General features: G+C 44.2%; 1 protein-coding gene across 1 annotated transcript; it reads right to left on the reverse strand.

Annotated features, from left to right (window-relative positions):
- Window positions 1–482: 482 nt before the first annotated feature.
- On the reverse strand, window positions 483–19665 carry LOC140196970 (extracellular calcium-sensing receptor-like). Its single transcript, XM_072256907.1, has 6 exons — window positions 19448–19665; window positions 16495–16786; window positions 10795–11595; window positions 5953–6174; window positions 2286–2409; window positions 483–1387 (listed from the first exon to the last, which is right to left on the reverse strand). The coding sequence occupies exons 1-6, from the start codon at window positions 19663–19665 to the stop codon at window positions 483–485; spliced, it is 2562 nt and encodes an 853-aa protein (XP_072113008.1).
- Window positions 19666–20185: the final 520 nt, after the last annotated feature.

A 20185-nucleotide genomic window follows, 5' to 3' on the forward strand; every position in this document is an offset into this window, starting at 1 on the left:
TGGTTTTCATTTTTATATTTCCAGTATTTTTTTTTAATTTTGAGTTTCAGATTGATCAAATCTTTTCAGATAGGTTGTTGATTTGTCAGGATGCCAAAGGTTATGGAGAGAAGGCAGAAGAATGGGGTTGAGAGGGATAAAAAATCAGCCACGATGGAATGGTGAAACAGAATCGATGGCCTAATTCTGCTCCTATGTTTTATGTTCTGATGGAATAAACTGTACAAGGAAGAATGTGCAGCTTTATTGAAAGTGGAATTCTAGAAAACTCCATCAATTTGTGTGCAGTATGTTTAACTACATTGAGTCACAGAAAAGGCCCATTTGGTCCACTACATCCATGGTGACCAGTGCATTCTAATCCCATTTACTTGCATTAGACCATACAAGAGCATAAGTCCATAAAATATAGGAGAATTAGACCATTCGGCCCATTGAGTCTGTTCTGCCCTTCCATCACGGCTAATTAGTTTGGGTTTAATTCATGAAGATGAGAACGTCAGGAGTAGTTTCCTGGAGTTCAGATGTGGTTTGAACAAGATGATGTAGCACTTTGGGGCAAAGATGCACAGCAGCAGGCTAAAGCTGGATGCTAAAATGGTGAATGCGTGGACTGAGGCGGCGTATTTCTCCGGAGCGCTTGCGTACACGGGGAAGAAGGTGGCCCAAACCACACAGAAGGTGAGCAGGCTGAACGTTATGTGCGCTGCTTCGTTGTAGCTGTTAGGAAGTTTCCGGGTGAAGAATGCTAAAACCAGAGTTACCGCGGTCAAAAGGAAAATGACAATGAAAATTCCCCAGAAGTAAGTGTCGGAACCCACCTTGCATTCCAGGCTCAGGATGTGGGCATAGTAAGATGGATTTTTGAATGGATAAGGAGGAGAGTCAAAGACCCATAAGATGCAGATGGTAAACTGGATGAGCGTCAGGATTAAAACACCTATTCTCTGTTGGCTGGGAGTGAACCACCTCATGGCCTGTCTTTGGGGATGCCTGGCACTGAAGGCCATTAACACAACCATTGTTTTACCCAGAATCCCCGCGAGGCACATAGCAAAAGTTACCCCAAACACTGTGAAGCGCAGAATGCAAGACCAGTGAGATGGGACGGCAATAAATGTGAGGGCGCAGAGGAAGCAGAGGCCGATCGAGAACAGGATGATGAAGCTGAGCTCCGAGTTATTAGCGCGGACCAGCGGAGTGTGTCGGTAGTTATAGAAAACTACAGTGGTAGCTATCGTTAAGCAAACCCCTCCAATGGTGAAGCCAGCCAAGGTGGCACCCAAACCATCATCAAAAGAGAGGAATTCTATCTCCTTCGGTAAACATTCTGTCCTGAGTTCATTCGGCCAGTATTCCAAAGGGCACTTGGTACAGAATAACGCATCTATTAAAATAAAACACAATAATATTAGATTGAGTGCTGCCAAGGGAAACATGGTCGCATAGCCATTAGCATAATCCTTTACAGCACCAGTGATCTGGGTTCAATTCCTCCCCTTGGGTATAAGGAGTTCATACATTCTCCCCGTGACCACACAGGTTTCCTCCGGTTTCTTCCCATATTGCAAAAATGTGCAGGCTAGGGTTGGTGAGTTGTGGGCATACTATGATGGTGCTAGAAGTGTGGTGTCACTTTCGGACTCCTCGGACTGGGTAGGTTGTCGACTCAGATGAGTCGCTGTGTGTTTCAGTGCGCATCTGACAAATAGAGCTAATCCTTAAATGCCCTCGTGCAACTGCCCCTACTACCACCACCTCTGGCCGTGGGTTCCTCGCACCCACCACTCGCTGTGTAAAAACACCTCCTCTGACATCCCCCTCCAACCCCCTTAAAGTTTTGCCCTCTCGTACTGACCTTTTCTGTCCTGGGAGAAATTTGCTGGCTGTCCACTCTATTTATAACTTTACAACTTCTCCCTTGGAGGGTCAAGCACTCTGAGCCAATAGGCTGGTCCTGGAATTTATTTCCATCTGGCATAATTTACATATTATTATTTAATTATTTATGGTTTTATATTGCTATATTTATACTCTATTCTTGGTTGGTGCAACTGTAACAAAACCCAATTTCCCTTGGGATCAATAGAGTACGTCTATCTATCTCTCTATGCCTTGCTGATCTCTGCCAAGCCGCCTCGCATCCTCCTTCACTCCGAAGGGAAAGTCCTGGCTTGCTCAACCATTCCCCATAAACCATGCTCTCAAATCTAAAACAGTCCACTACATAAGCAATTCAGGGTTCAGGTTTGAGGAGCACGATGCCAGCACATATCCATACAGACCTGTCACGTTACTGATATCACCATCATGGCATGGTACACAGTCAAAGCAACACACTGGTTGTCCGGGTCTAAGCCCCTTCCTTGTTCCAGGGGAGCAACTGTCAACACACAGTCCTTGCGGGGCCTAAACCAAGTGCAGACAGTTCAGAGTTAATGTCGGGTTTATTGTCAGCTGAACAGTACAGGCATGCACAGGCACAATAAAATTCTTGCTTGCAGCAGCACCACAGACACATAGCTTCAGACACACAATATTCATAAGAAAACATGAATTAAACATGAATTCTATAAAATTATGCAAGGAAGAGCAAAATTCCTTAGGAGTTTGCAAAGATACAACATGACATCTAAATGTTTGACAAACTTCTATAGATGTGTGGTGGAGAGAATATTGACAGGCTGCATCACAGCCTGGGATAGAAACATGAATACCCTTGAAGAGAAAACCTATAAAAGTAGTGGATATAGCCCAGCTCATCACGGGTAAAGCCCTCCCTATTGTTGATCACATCTACATGAAGAGATGTCACAGAAAAGCAGCAGCATTCACCATCAGGAACCTCCAGCACACAGGACATGCTCTCTCCTCACTGCTGCCATCAGGAAGGAGGTACAGGAGTCTCAGGACCCACACCACCAGGTTCAGAACAGTTATTACCCCTCAACCATCAGGTCCCACACCACCAGGTTCAGAACAGTTATTACCCCTCAACCATCAGGTCCCACACCACCAGATTCAGGAACAGTTATTACTCCTCAACCATCAGGTCCCACACTACCAGGTTCAGAAACAACTATTACCCCTCAACCATCAGGTCCCACACCACCAGGTTCAGAATAGTTATTACCCCTCAACCATCAGGTCCCACACCACCAGATTCAGAACAGTTATTACCCCTCAACCATCAGGTCCCACACCACCAGGTTCAGGAACAGTTATTACCCCTCAATCATCAGGTCCCACACCACCAGGTTCAGGAACAGTTATTACCCCTCAACCATCAGGTCCCACAACACCAGGTTCAGAACAGTTATTACCCCACAACCATCAGGTCCCACACCACCAGATTCAGGGACAGTTATTACCCCTCAACCATCAGGTCCCACACCACCAGGTTCAGGAACAGTTATTACCCCTCAACCATCAGGTCCCACAACACCAGGTTCAGAACAGTTATTACCCCACAACCATCAGGTCCCACACCACCAGATTCAGGGACAGTTATTACCCCTCAACCATCAGGTCCCACACCACCAGGTTCAGGAACAGTTATTACCCCTCAACCATCAGGTCCCATACCACCAGGTTCAGGAACAGTTATTACCCCTCAACCATCAGGTCCCACACCACCAGATTCAGGGACAGTTATTACCCCTCAACCATCAGGTCCCACACCACCAGCTCAGGAACAGTTATTACCCCTCAACCATCAGGTCCCACACCACCAGGTTCAGGAACAGTTATTACCCCTCAACCATCAGGTCCCACACCACCAGGTTCAGGAACAGTTATTACCCCTCAACCGTCAGGCTGTTGAACCAAAGGGGGTAACTTCATTCAACTTCACTTGCCCCGTCATTGAAATGTTCCCACACCCTCTGGACTCACTTCCAAGGACTCTTCATCTCATGTTCTCAATATTTATTGCTTATTTATTTATTATTGTTATTATTTCCTTCTTTTTGTATTTGCAGAGTTTGTTGTCTTTTGCACTCTGGTTGAATACCAAAGTTGGCGAGGTCTTCCATTGATTCTGTTATAGTTATTATTCTTTTATGGATTTATTGAGTAGTTCTGCAAGAAAATGAAACTCAAGGTTGTATATGGTGACATATATGTATTTTGATAATAAAATTACTTTGATATTTTTGATTAGAGCAAAAAAGAACATTGTAGTGCGATGTGTTGCTTTTTCCACCAAGGTTGGGTGAGACTAGAACTAGAGATCATAGGTTAAGGGTGAATTTAAGGGGAACATGAGGGGGAACTTCTTTACTCAGAGGGTGATGAGAGTGTGGAATGAGCTCCCAGAGGAAATGGTGGACGTGGGTTCAAGTTCAATATTTAATAGAAATTGAATAGGTACATGGATATGTGGGATACTGAGGCCAGGTGTATGTCGATGGCACTAGGCAGAATAATAGTTTGTCATGGACTAGATGGACTGAAGAGCCTGCTTTGTGCTTCAATGCCCCATGGCTCTATAACTCTATACTTGAGTTACTGATTCAGGTTGTGCAGGTTGGTTCAAGAACTGAACGATTGAAGGGAAGTAGCTGTTCTTGAATCTGGTCCTGTGGGACTTCAGGCTTTAGTACCTCCTACTTGATGGTAACTGCGAGAGGATGGAGTGGCCCAAGGGTGGGGATCTCTGATGATGGATGTTGAAATCTCGAGGCAGCACCTCCTGCAGATGTTACTGATAGTGGGGAGGGGTGTGTCCGTGATGTATTGGCCACAACTCTCTGCAGCTTCTTACTTCCATGTGCATTCCAATTGCTGTGCCAGACCACAATACAACCACAGAGTCATAAAGTCATAGAGCACCACAGCACAGAAACACACCTTTTGGCTCATCTGGTTCAGGCCAAACTATAATTCTGTCTTGTACCATTGACCCACACCTGGACCATATCTCTCTGTTCCTTTCGTGCCCATGTACTTGCCCAAATTTCTCTTAAACATTGCAATCAAAACCACATCCACCACTTCTGCTGGCAGCTTGTTCCACACTGGCACCACCCTCTGAGTGAGGAGGCTCCCGGTGCTGTACTCTTCCAGTTCTATGTTTAACTCAAGTGAATAAACAACACGAAAGCAAAGGGAATGCCTGTGCATGGAAAATCCCAGAAAAAGTCATGGATATGGGTGAAGCCCTCCCCACCATTGAGCACATCTACACAGAGCACTGTCACAGGAAACCAGCACCCGTCATCCGGGACCCCCACCACCCAGGCCACGCTGTCTTCCTGCTGCTGCCATCAGGAAGAAGGTACAGGAGCCCCAGGACCCACACTACCAGGCTCAGGAGCAGGTATTCCCCTGAACCATCAGCCCTTGAATCAGCGGGGAAAGCTTTGTCCAACTTCACTCACCCCACCACTATGTTCCAACAACCTACAAGCTCGCTTTCAAAGACTCTTCATCTCATGCACTCGATATTTATTGATCAATTATTTATTATTAATATTTTTTCACTTTTTTTATTTGCACAGATTGCTGTCTTTTGCTCTTTGATTATTTGTCCATCCTGTTGGGTGTGATTTTTCATTAATTCTACTGTGTTTCTTGGATTTAGTCCATAAGACAATAAGACCTAGGAGCAGAATTGAGTCTGCATCATAGCTGATCCATTTTTCTTCTCAGCCCCAAACTTCTGCCTTCTGCCTGTATCCCTTCATGCCCTGACCACTCAAGAATCTATCAACCTCTGCTTAAATATACATACAGGCTTGGCCTCCCCAGCTGCCTGTGGCAACAAATTCCACCGAATTCCATATTTACTGAGAACACCCACAAGAAAACGTATCTCAGGGTTGTAAGTGGAGATACACTGTAAATGTACTTCGATAATAAATTTACTTTGACCTTAAAGCTATATGAGTAATGAAGTCGTGAGGGGAAGGACTTTCTTCTCAAACACAGCCATTCACAGCTCAGAATTACCTTCCCACTACTCCAAACAATAGCTTGGTCATCAATCTCCAACATGTTCTCAAAAGTCGCCGAACCGTCATATTTCCCAACGCTCACCACATCAGCAATGTCACTGGCTCTTACTTGCCAGTTTATAAGCTCATATTTCGGGACCCAGTCGTTATCATGGTGGGATTGTGTGCTGTTGCCATTTACGTTTATGGAGCTTAACGTTTTCAAATAATACAGCAGCTTTGAAAAGGAAGAGAAGGAGAGGATCAGTTCAGAATAACGGTCGGTAAGCTATAAGGCAATAAGACAGAGGAGCAGAATCAGGCCAGTTACAGCACCAAACAGGCCCTTTGGCCACACTGATTTGCAACTGACTAGCAAGTACTATCTGCCTAAATTTTACTTCACATAAGACGATGTCATGGGAGCAGAATTAGGCCATTCAGCCCATTGAGACTGCTCCGCCATTCCATTACGGATGATTATTTGTTTTCTGGTTGCCCAATTGACCAGAGAGGAAGCTACACACAGGTAGGTGGGAGAGATTTAAAAAGAAGCACTTGCAACTTTTGGCTTTCTCCATTGGACCAATGGAATTAAGAAAGGTGGCTACACACAGGTCAGGGCGAGGGGTTTAAAAATCTCGCTTGGAATGGGTCCACAGAATTCTAAATGGGGAGGCTGAGCAGTCAGAAGGCTTGTTACATATTGGTACCAATGAGATAGGTAGGAATGGGAAAAGGTCCTGAAAAGAGAATTTAGGGAGTTGGGTGGAAATCTGAAAAGCAGGACATCCAGGGTAGTAATCTCTGGATTGCTGCCTGTGCCATGTGCCAGTAAGGGTATGACTAGGAAAATTTTGCAGATGAATGTGTGGCTGAGGAACTGGTGCAGGGGACAGGGCTTCAGATTTCTGGGTCATTGGGCTCTCTTCTGGACTTGTACAAAAGGGACGGTTGCACCTGAACCTGAGGGGGACCAATATCTTTGTAGGCAGGTTTGCTAAAGCTTTTGGGAAGGGCTTAGCAAGGGGATAGGAACCAGAATGATAGGGCTGAGGATGGGCACTTGCTATACAACTAGATGCAGTGTGTAGTAAGACTGTGAGGAAGGACAGGTAGATGATAGAGCAAATTTGCAGTCAACGGGATGAGTTGCAGTGAGACAAAATTGAAAAGGGTGATGAATATAGGACTGAAGATGTTATATTTGAATGTAGGCAGTATATGGAATAAGGTACATGATCTTGCAGTGCAATTAGAGATTGACAAGTGGCTCCTCTGAGTCGTGGCTAAAAGAAAATCATAGTTGGGAGCTTAGCATCCAAGGATACATTTTGTATTGAAAAGGTAGGCAGGTGGGCAGAGGGGGTGGGATGGCTCTTTCGGTAAGGAACTGAAATCAAATCCTTAGAAAGAGGTGACATAGGATCAGAAGCAGTAAAATTGTGGTGGGTAGGGTTAAGGACCTTGAGGGTAAAAAGACCCTGATGGGAGTTATATACCAACCTTTGACCAGTAGCAATGATGTGGGCTACAAATTACAACAGGAGATAGAAAACCAATGTCAAAAGGGCAATGTTACAATAGTTATGGGTGATTTCAACAAGCAGGTAGATTGGGTTGGAATCCAAGAGAGAGAATTCGTAGAATGCCTTTTAGAGATAGCTTTTTAGAGCAGCTTTTGGTTGAGCCTATGAGGGGAACGGCCATTTTGGATTGGGTGTTGTGTAATGAACTGGATTTAATTAAAGAGCTTAAAGTTCATAATTAAGGAGGCAGTGTTCATCATATGATAGACTCACCCTGCAGTTTAAGATGTATCAGTATTACAGTAGAGTAAAGGGGACTTTAGAGACATGAAGGAGGAACTGGCCAATGTTGATTGAAGGGGACACTATCAGCGATGATGGCAAAACAGTAATGGCTGGAGCTTATGGGATAAATTCAGAAGGTGCAGGAGAGGTAAGTGCACATCCCAAAGCAGAAGTATACTAAATGCAGGATGACACAACTGCAAATGACAAGGGAAGTCAACAACAACATAAAAGCAAAAGAGAAGAGCAAACATTAGTGGGAAAGCAGAGGATTGGGAAACTTCTAAAAACCAACAGAAGGCAACTAAAAAATCAAAAGGAGGGAAAAGATGAAATATGAAGGTAAACTAGCCAATAATATCAAAGAGGATACCAAATGTGTTTTTTTTTCTGGTATATAAAGAGTAAAAGAGAGGTAAGAGAAGATATTGGGCTGATGGAACATGACACTGCCAGAGTAGTAATGGGGGCCAAGGAAATGGTGGATGACTTAAGTAAACATTTTGCATCCATCTTTCCTGTGGAAAACACTAGCAGTATGCCAAAAGTTCAAGAGTGGCAAGGTGCAGAAGTGAGTGCATTTGATAATACAAGGGAGGAAATGCTTGGGAAGCTGAAAGCTCTGAGGTTAGATTTGGTTGGACCAGATGGACTACACCACAGAGTTCTGAAAGAGGTAGCTGAAGAGATTGTGGCGGCATCAGTAATGATCATTAAAGAACATTAGTAATGATCATTCATGTATGGCACTTTGACAAGGTGCCACACATGAGGCTGTTTAACAAGATAAGAACTCATTGTGTTACAGGGAAAGTACTAGCGTGGTAGATGATTGGCGGATTTGCCAGGAAGCAAAGAATAGGAATAAGAGGAGCTTTTTCTGCTTCTGTTTACATTATATGTCAATGATTTGGATGATGAAATTGATAGCTTTGTGACCAAGTTTGCTGATGATACTAAGAAAGGTGGAGGGGCAGGTAATGTTGAGGAAGCAGGGAGGCGACAGAAGGACTTACACAATTTAGGAGAATGGGTACAGAAAAATAGAGGGTTATGGGTAACCCTAGGTAATTTCTAAGGTAAGGACATGTTTGGCACAGCTTTTTGGGCTGAAGGGCCTGTATTGTGCTGTAGGTTTTCCATGTTTCTAATGGGCAAAGAAGTGGCAGATGGGATAGTGTCGGGAAGTGTATGATCATGTACTTTGCTAGAAGGAACAGAAGCGTAGATTATTTTCTAAAGGGGCAGAAAATTCAAAAATCTGAGGTGCAAAGGGACTTGGGAGTCCTTGTGCAGGATGAGTTGGTGGTGACAAAAGCAAATGCAATGATAGAATTCATTTCACGAGGACTAGAATATAAAAGCAAAGATTTAATGCTAAGGCTTAATAAAGCAATAGTGAAGCCTCAATGGTGAGCAATTTTGCGTCCCTTATTGAAGAAAAGATTTGCTGACATTGGAGAGGGTTCAGAGGAGGTTCCCAAGAATGATTGCAGGAATGAAAGGGTTAACATATAAGGAGCATTTGATTGCTCGGGGCTTGTACTCACTGAAGTTTAGAAGAATGAGGGGGTGGGATCTCATTGAAGCCTACAGAAAGTTGAAAGGCCGAGATAGAGTGGATGTGGAAAGGATATTTCCCATAATGGGTGAACTGTGAATAGAGAGCACTGCCTCAGAATAGATGGGCATCCAGCTAGAACAGAGATGAGGAGGAATTTCTTTAGCCAGAGTTGGTGATTCTGTGGAATTCATTGCACAGGTGGCTGTGGAGGTCAAGTTATTGATTATATTCGAGGCAGAAGTTGATAGATTCTTGATTAGCCAGGGCATGAAAAGTTACAGGAAGAAGGCAGAGAATGGGATCGAGAAGGAAAATGGATCAGTCATGATGAAATGATGGAGCAGACTCAATGGGCTGAATGGCCCAATTTTGCTCCTATACCTCATGGTTTTATTTCTCCTCTCAACCCCATTTTCCTGTCTTCCCCCATAACTTTAGATACCTTTTCTAATCAAGTACCTATCAGCCCAAATTTAAATATGCCCAAATGATTGGGCCTCCACAGCTGTTTATGGCAATGAATTGCACAAATTCACCCTCACTTGGCTGAAAAAAATTCCTCCTCATTTCTGTCTTTCAATTCTGAGGCTCTGCCCTCTAGTCCTAGACTCCTTCAATAGGAAACATCCTCTCCACATCCACTCTTTCAATATTCAATAGGTTCCTATGAGAACCCCCCACCATCCCTCAATTTTTAAAACACCAGTGAGTACAGACCCAGAGCCATTGAATGTTCCTGATCCATTAACCTTTTCATTCCCGGGATTACTCTGCTGAAACTCCTCTGAACCCTCTACAATGCTACCTTATCTTTCCTTACATATTAGGCTAAAACTGCTCACAGTGCATGTTGTGATGGGTCAAACAGATTAGAAACAGGCCTTTCGACCTACTGAGCTCACTTTAATCATCACATCTATCTGTATTAATTGTATTAATTATCACTCCTCACCTCAATCCACCCATCACCTCCCAGCCTCTGTCACAATGCCCACTCTCCCTTCTTCCACCTGCCTATCATCCCTCTTCACCTCGATCCACCCATCACCTCCCAGCCTCTGTCACTAGACCCACTCTCCCCTCCTCCATCTGTCCATCACCTTCCTCACCTGGATCCACCCATCACCTCCCAGCCTCCGTCACTATTCCCACTCTCCCCTCCTCCATCTGCCTGTCTCTCCTCCTCACCTCGATCCATCCGTCAACTTGCAGTTCTATCTTTACCCTTTCTCTCCTCCTCCCCTTATAATGGCCATCTCTCCTCTATCTTTCAGTCTAGAATCTAGACTCTAGATGAAGGGTCATGAACTTAAATGTTGACAGTACATTTCCGGTCACAGACGCTGCCTGAGTTCTTATGTCCTAGACTCTCCCACTATAGTTAGCAATGAGAACTTATCACAGCTTTAAGACCTAACTTGTAACTGAGGGAATTCTTGCAGATCAGTTCTGTTTAGTCACGTAACTCTGCATTGCCTACCTTCTGTGATTCGAAGTCTGACATATTGGTGCACCTGTCCTCCCCACAGGAGAGCGTGTTGTGAATAGCCCGTGCTACAGCGTACATGGCATTGTACACACGGTAGGAGATTCGCAGCTGGGAGGTTTCAGTGTAGGGGTTAGTGATGTCTTGTAAATGCTCTTCCCCGGTACATTGTTGAACTGATTTCTCATTAATTTTATCTTGCTGTTTAGCCATGGTGCACCTGAACGTCCTCTCCCAGAACTCATCCATCAAGGTGTTTCCTGGAGAATGGAAGGGGTTGACTTGAAGAAGGAACTCCTTTAACCCTGGCACCCTTCCATCGGGTACAACGAATCCCATTGCACCCCTGAGGAAGCGTGCATTCTCTTTTGGAGTCAGGATCGGGATTGTGATCCACGATTCACTCCCAATCCACTGGATTCCCGTTACGTTCTGGTGCACTACCTCACGTAGTAAAACTTCCATTTCAGCCGGCCTAGCGAAAGAGATGACTATCTTTGTGGAAGCTTGCTCTATCATCCTGATAATCTCACGTATTTTCTCTCTGGAGTCTGTCTTGGAGAAGACTAATTTGTAGGCAATGCAAATGCCGGCTTCTCTGAAGTTCTGAATGATGGTTTCGGTCTCCATGGCGATGTAGGTGGAATTGCTTTGGAATAAGCCGATCCAATTCCAGCCGAAATACTTCACCAGTAAAGTGATGGCTCTTATTTGATGGGAATCATCTGGCACAATTTCGAAGAGGGTGGGGAATTCTCTGTCACTAAAGCACTGGCACCTAGCAGAAAAACTGATCTAGAAAGAGGGAATAAAATAAGATTATTAGTCCATAAGACCAAAAGATATAGGAGCTCAATTAGGCCATTTGGCCATTCAAGCCCGCTCCATTTCATCATGGCTGATCCACTTCCCTATTACTCCAATCTCCTTCCTTCTCCCCGTATCTCTTCATGCCCTGGCAAATCAAGAATCTATTAATTGCTTCCTTAAATATACCCAATGAACTGGCCTCCACAGCCGCCTGTGGCAACAAATTCCACAGATTCACCACTCCCTGGTGAAAGAAATTCCTCCTGCTCTCTATTCTAAGTGGACCTCCCTTTATCCTGAGGCTGTGTCCTCTGGTCTTAGACTCCCACACCATAGGAAACATCCTCTCCACATTCACTCTATCAAGGCCTTTCAACATTTGATAGGTTTTAATAAGATCCCCCTTATTCTTCTGAATTCCAGTGAGTACAGGTCCAGAGACATCAAACGCTCCTCATCTGACAAGCCTTTCAATCCCGGAATAAAATACTTAAGCCTCCTTTCAACCCTCTCCAATATCAACACATACTTGCCTAGATAAGAGGCCTAAAACTGCTCACAATATTCCAAAAGAAAGTGGAGTTCTAATTGCAAGAATATGGGGGACATGGGCCAAGCCAAATATGGAGCGACACAGAAAACGGTTTTGATTTGACTTTGGCTTTCATGTTTCCAGCCACGATCCTTCATCAGAAGCAATGACTGTTTATTCCTTTCCGCAGATGGTGTCTGAACTGCTGAGTTCCTACAGCGTCTTGTGTGTGCTGCTCAAATATTGGCATTGGTGTTGTCTTATTATTGCCATAAAATACAAATGGAAACATTTATTTTTAATGAAATTAACATTGGTTTACTATTAAAATGTACTGAGATACGGTGAAAAGCTTTTTTTGTGTACTGACCAAAGTGAGACCTCATTTTGAGTACTGTGAACAGTTTTGGGCCCCTTACCTTAGAAAGGATGTGCGAACATTCAAGAGGGTTCAAAGGAGGTTCACAAAAATGGTTCCAGGATTGAATAGCTTGTCATATAATGAGTGTTTGATGACTCTGGGCTTCTATTTACTGGAATTCAGAAGAATGATGGGTGACCTCATTGAAACCTATCGAATGTTGAAAGGCTTTGACAGAGTGGATGTGGAGATAATATTTCCTATGGTTGGTGAGCCTAGGACCAGAGGACACAGCCTCAGAATAGAGGGATGTCCTTCAGAGAGTGATGAATCTGTGGTCAAGTCTTTTCGTATGTTTAAGGCAGAGGTTGATAGATTCTTGATTAGTCAGGGCTTGAAGGAATACAGGGAGAAGGCACGAGATTGAGGCTGAGTGGAAAAATGGAACAGCCATAATGAAATGGTGGACCAGACTTGATGGGCCAAGTGGCCTAATTCTGCTCCTATATCTTATGGTCTTAAATCAATACACAGTGCATTAATGCAAACATGAGGAAATCTGCAGATGCTGGAAATTCAAGCAACACACACAAAAAATGCTGGTGAATGCAGCAGGCCAGGCAGCATCTCTAGGAAGAGGTACAGTCGATGTTTCAGGCCGAGACCCTTCGTCAGGACTAACTGAAAGAAGAGATAGTAAGAGATTTGAAAGTGGGAGGGGAAGGGGGAGATCCAAAATGATAAGAGAAGGCTTCTTCATCTTCACCTGAAACATCGACTGCCCATTTCCCTCCAGAGATGCTGCCTGACCCCTTGAATTGCTTCAACATGTTATGTGTTTTCTTTCTGAATGAATTGACAGGCAGGAGTGAGTCTCATTCTCAAACAGCTGCCCCCAATCCAGATTTGAAGTTATCAGCTCAATTGCTTATTTCAAGTTCCTGGGAGTGAACATCCCCAGTAGCCTCTCTTGGTCTGACCACATAGATGCTATGACCAAGAAAGTTCACCAGTGTCTCTACTTCCTCTTGTCTTCATTAACCTTCACCATTTTTTTAATTGATGCACCATGCAAAGCATCCTATCTGGAAGCATCAGAGTTTGGTATGGCAACTGCTCTGCTTGTGACCACAAGAAGAAACTGCAGTGTTGTGGTACAGCTCTTTCCATAAGACCATAAGACATAGGGGCAAAATAGGTCATTTGGCCTATCAGCTCTGCTCCACCATTTGACCACGTCTGATTTATTATCCCACTCAACCCCATTCTCCTGACTTCTCTCCGTAATCTTTAGCACCCTGACTAAACGAAAACCTATCAAGCTCTGCTTTAAATATACCCAAGACTTGGCTTCCACAGATTCACCACACTCTGGCTAAAGAAATTTCTCCTGATCTGTTCTAACAGGAAGGCCCTCTATTCTGAGGCTGTGCCCACTGATCCGAGATTCCTCAGCTATATGAAACATACTTTCCATGTCCACTCTATCTATCTTTCAATATTCCATCGCAGATCTAGCCTCCTTTTCCATGGACTTGGTCTCTACTTTGCTGCTTTGGTAAAGCAGTCAACATGATCAAAGATCCCACCGCCCCCAGACAGCTACGTTCCTGGAAATTCACATCATGGATGACCTCACTTGATGCCTTAATATCACCTCCCTGAACAAGAAGGCACATTAGCACCTCCACTTCTGAAGAAGATTGAGGCAAGCCAGGCTCCCCCTGCCCGCCCATCTTAACTGCATTTACAGGAGCACCATTGAGAGCATCCTGACAAATTGCATCTCCATCCGGTATGGGAGCAAAAGAGCAGCGGACCAGCAGTCCCTACAAAGGACTGTGAGACCAGCTGAGAGGATCATAGGGTTCTCCCTACCATTCACAGGGGACATTGATCAGGAGCACGGCATATGCAGGGCCCTTAGTATTATTTAGGATCCAGCCACCCATCCATCCAGCAGCCTCTTTGACCTTCTACCATCAGGCAGGAGACTCCGATGCATAAAAACGAAAATGGTCGGGATGAGAAATAGTTTCTTTCCCCAGGCCACTGGGCTTCTGAACTCCCTGCTGCATCATATTCAAAGTGTCACTGGTTAAACTGTTCCATACCTTACATTATTTAATATTAATGTACTTTAGTGTTGTTATTTATATGATTCATCTGCAGATTTTATCCTTATCTACATAAGTTATTGTGAGTTATGTGTGACATGTATATTGCTTTTACACACTGATTCAGAGAAACGTTATCTCATTTCTATATACTGTAGATTCTATGGTTATATACAAATATATAGTTAAATGACAATAAACTTGACTTGACTTGACATTCTCTCGTCACCCTTCTCCCATTGGGCAGGTGATACATAAGCCTGAAAGCAGGTACCACCAGGTTCAAAGACGTCTTCTATCCCTCTGTGATAATTCTATAAATGGTCTCTTGTTTGACAGGATGGACTCTCGACCTCACAACCTACATCATCATAGTCTTGCATGCTTTTGTCTACCTGGACTGTACTTTCTCTGCAGCTGTATCCCTTCATTCTGCATTGTGTTATTATCTTCCTAGGACTACTTCAATGCACTATTGTAATGAAATGATCTATGTAAATGTGACGTTCTGTATTGTCACATGTATCCAGGCATAGTGAAAAACTTGTCTTACATACTGTCTATAAAATATAAGACATAGGAGCAGAATCAAGTCATTCCTCCCATCGAGTCTGCCCAGCCATTCCATCATGGCTGATTTATTATCCCTCTCAATCCCATTCTCTGCCTTCTCCACATGAAATTTGATGCCCTTACTAATCATGAATCTATCAACCTCTGCTTTAATCATACTCAATGACTTAGCCTCCACAACCTTCTCTAGCAATGAATTCCACAGACCCACCACCCTCAGGTAAAAGCAATTCTTCCTTATTTCTGTACAAAGGGATGTTCCACTATTCTGAGCCTGTGCCCTCTGGTATTTGACTCAGCCACTACTGGAAACATCTTTTCCACGTCCACTGTCCTAAGCCTTTCAATATTCGAAAGATTTCAATGAGACACCCCCCATTCTTCCAAGCTCCAGCGACTATAGGCCCAATACCATTCATACAGATCAATTCATTACATCAGTACATTGAGGTAGTACAAGGGAAAATCCAAAATATTTTGTGGGTTGCTTCTAGAGGATCCGCAATACAAGTGCATTTATGAGAACCACTTTCACTTTTGAGACAGTGAACAAAATAATAGGTTTTCAAAACGGTACAAGGCTCTTTTTATTAATTTAAAAGCAGCAGGAACGCTTTTTTTTCCTTTGCCACGGTAGTCCAGCTTCACATATAATAAAACATTTGACAGCAATGCAAAGTTATGTGTCAGTTTGCGTCTCAACCCACAGACAGATAGTGCAACACAACTGGTACAGTGAGAGCGTTTTAACTATTGCTTCAGTCTGATATGGAGAAGCCACTGTAGAAGACTGGAAAAAGTTACAGAAAGTTAGAGACTTAGCCAGCTCCATCATGGGCACCAGCCTCCCCAGCATCAAGGACATCTTCAAAAGGTGATGCCTCAAAAAGGCGGCATCCATTATTAAGGTCCCCCATCACCGAGGACGTGCTCATCTTTGTTACCATCAGGAAGGAGGTACAGGAGGGTAAAGGCACGCTCAACATTTTAGGGGCAGCTTCGTCCTCTCCGTTATCAGATTTCTGAATAGATTTTCAACCCAACACTTCCTCACTATTTTCTCTTCTTTTGGCTCTATTTTTGCATTATTTATTTAATTTAACTATATACACACACATATATATAGTTAGACAGATAGATACATTTCTTATTGGAATTTATAATTTTTCTTTGAATATTATGCATTACAATGTACTGTTGCTGAAAACAACAATTTTCACGACATATGCCAGTGGCGTTAAACCTGATTCTGATTTTGGCAATTTGACAGAGCCTTCAAGAACATTGAGATGGCTACGTACCGTTGGGATTGCGAAAGGGCCGGTTAGGAGCGTCTCTGCAAGTGTACTGATGAACCCAGCGTCCGCCAGGAGAGCAGGAATTCGGAGACTGCTTTCACACGTCGATTCAGACAGGTCTTCATCCTGGAGGCTGATGAGGGCCATTACTGCTTTCACCGACAAGGTTTCACTGCGGCAGCCATCGTAGATCTTGTATCCGAGCGTGAGGTTAGGCAGTAGCTTCGTATTGTTGTTGATTTCTTCGATTGCAAAGATCATGGTCTGCGCCAGGCGAAATTCTTTCAGATCAAAACTGTGGGATGTACAGTGTTAAGCATTTATCAGAGAAATATTTTCATATTACACATTTCACTTTCAAGATGGACTAGAGCAACTTTCAGCTCATTAGATAGTTCTTAAATATATTCAGCGTTTAACTACATGGGTACTCTATACTACAATGAACGTCTGTTACAATTGGTTTCATTGTGCTAAATTGCCTGCAACAAAATGGCATCACATATTTATTGGAAGCGCATTTTGATCATTACACCTTCGAATAAGTAGCTTCACATTTCTGGCTTTTTCGGATTGTGAATAATTTAACGGGACAGTGTGTCCTGAACTTTCTTAATGTGAAACTGTGAGCTAAGTCTCTCACTGGTGTAAATCGGAGGTTCACAAGAGTAAAATAAGATAAGATTAAGATGAAACTAATTTTATTTGTTACGTACGCATCGAAATGTTGTGAAATGCGTCATTTGCGTCAACGACCAGCACAGTCCGCGGTTGCGCTGAGGGCAGCCCGCAAGTATCGTCAGGCTTCCAGCACTAAGACAACATTCCCATTTTGGCTTCAATGACTAAAGGCTAACTACTGGGTTAAATTAGCTTAAAAATGGTCAATTTTACTCTAGGGACAGAGCAGTGTACTGAAGACAAGTGTTTAAGGATTTAATGAAAGTCATTAACATAGCTGGTTATGTTAAGATAAATATAAAATGCAGTAACGGAAAGTGAGAAAGCAAGTATATGATTAATACAAATTTGTACACTATAAGTTTAATTATTAACGCTGAAAGCACTGCTCATCAGTCTAACCCTGCCTTTGCAGTCAATGACAAGGGTCACCGCCAACTGACGGGGCTTGGAAACGGGGATACCCCCACTTGCTCCCAAGGAAACCGGACCGCCGCAAGACCAAGGTCCGTTTCTTCCTCTCGGTTCGGTTAAGGGTTACAGAGGGATCAATGGAGAGCGGAGCCCCTTCCCTCACCACGGAGCTCCTCCGATCACATTTCATAGGGAATGGCCTAGCACATACCGGTACGATTAGCACTGACGATGATATCCATCTGCATTCCGAACAAAAGTTCGGAAAATACACCTTGCAAAGTTACTTTGTGAAAAATACGATCATATTTAATGTAACTCTGTAAGCGATTTGATTCCAAAAGAGGAGCTTCGTAACTGTAATCTTACAGCATCATAGAGTTACACAGCACTGAAACAGGCTTTTTGACCCAACTCGTGCCAACCCAGAAGCCTACCTGAGCGTTTGGCTCGAAACCGTTCTTATCTATAAACCTGACCAAATGCCTTTTAACTGTTGGAATTTTGCTTGCCTGCACTACTTCCTCTGACAGCTTGCTATGACTTACGAGTCATGTTCTCAATATTATCTTTGTACTTGCAGCGTTTGCGTTCCGTTGCACGTTGTTATTTATCCGCCTTTGTGTGTAGATTTGCATTGATTCTATTGCATTTTTTGCATCTACTGTGTATGCCCGCAAGAAAGTGAACCGCAGAGTAGTATATAGTGACATGTAAGTCCTTGAACAATACACCTACTTCGTTGCACCAGACTCTGTTTGGAAAATGTTGCCCCCTCGGGTTCCCTTTAAACCTTTACTCTCTCAATTTAAATTTATACCCTCTGATTTTACTCTTCTCCACCGTGGGGAAAAGACTGCGAACTTTCACCTGATCTGTGGCCCTCATGACTTTATAAATCTCTGTTGTTCACCCCTCAGATTCCCTATCCGCTAGTCCCAGTCTATCCAAACCCTCTTTATAGCCCAGGCCCTCCAATCCCGGTAACATATTTGTGAATTTGCTGCAGTTTAATCCTTGCTTCAGCTCGCCGAAAACGGTGGCGACATAAAAGGTTACGGAACACACACCAAAGTTGCTGGTGAAAGCAGCAGGCCAGGCAGCATCTCTTGGAAGAAGTACAGTCGACGTTTCGGGCCGAGACCCTTCGACTGCACCTCTTCCAAGAGATGCCGCCTGGCCTGCTGCGTTCACCAGCAACTTTTATGTGTGTTCTTGAATTTCCAGCATCTGCAGATTTCCTCGTGTTTGCGTTTTTAAAAGGTTACGGACTGGTTGGATAGAGATTAGCTTTATTTGCCACATGCACATCGCAACATCAAATGCGCCGTTTGCATGAAATCGAATTAAATCCGCGAGGATTGTCCGCAATTGTCGCCACGCTTCCGGCGCCAACATAGCATATCCACAATTTATTAACCCTAACCCGCAAGGCCTTGGAGTGTAGAGGGAATCCCACAGCGTCCCGGGGAGAACGTACACATGTCTTACCGGGCGGCAGAGGGAATCGGTAATCGCTAGCGCTATAAAGCGTTGCCCTGACCTCTACGCTCTCACTTGCTACCAGAGCTCTTCAAGTGGGACCTAATCTATCCCACATGACCTGGCTGCTTCCCAGCACAGGGCTCTGGGGTGGCCCGGTTCACTCCGAGCCGGTGGCCCATTACTTCAAAGATTCAAAGGTACAATTTAATGTCAGAGAAATGTACGCAATATACATCCTGAAACGCTTTTACTTCACAGAGGAGTGCCCCAAAGAATAAACGGCAGTTAAATGTTAGAACCTCAAAGTCCCCCCAGCTCCCCCCCCCCACAAGCGTGCAACAATCCCCTCTCCCCCCACCCCCCGACCAACACTTACCTTTCACAGGTTGGAGACGGCGGTTCCGCTGTAAAGGAATGAGCCTCGAGTGGCGGCGTGGTGTCGAAGTGGAAGTGAAAGATTCCACCCACGATGATGTCGCCATCTTTGGTTAGCCCTGGTATATTAAACCCCTTTCGAAGCTCGCAACTGGGTTGGCTCGCTCCTCTCACTGGAGCAAGTGAGAAGCATCCCAACAGCAGAAAGTGATAATACATCGCCGGGGCAACTGTCCGCAGCCGTTCCTCTACACGCGGCACTGGCCCGCTTATGTATCTTGACGAACCCGATCAGTTCGGTAATACCGTGACAGGGAGATCAGTAATGGGAGAAACGCTGGAACGGATCCAACAAAAAATAAGAACGCAAGCTGGAGAATTGTAAGGTGCCTGGGGACAACCAAGTAACAGGAGGAACGAACCGAATCCATTGCCCCCGTGACTAAAAGCTGCACATGGGCTCAATTCATTATAAACTTGGCCCCGGACCCAGATTGCTCAGCTTTATCAGCACGCTGTGGGGATCGCACTGCAACGTAAACGAGAGCATACGACCCCTGCCCCTCGCTGCATCAGGAAAGTAGCCTACCCACCCAACCAGGAGTTTTACCATTTTTTGAATACCGTACCCACCCCAACCAGGACTGTTACCAATTTTTATCGATACACCATGGAAACCAATTTGTCAAGATGCATAACGGTTTGGTACGGCGACAGCTCCGTGCGTGACCGCAAGACG

The sequence above is a fragment of the Mobula birostris genome, chromosome 4 (assembly GCF_030028105.1).
Source record: "Mobula birostris isolate sMobBir1 chromosome 4, sMobBir1.hap1, whole genome shotgun sequence".
NCBI lineage: Eukaryota > Metazoa > Chordata > Chondrichthyes > Myliobatiformes > Myliobatidae > Mobula > Mobula birostris.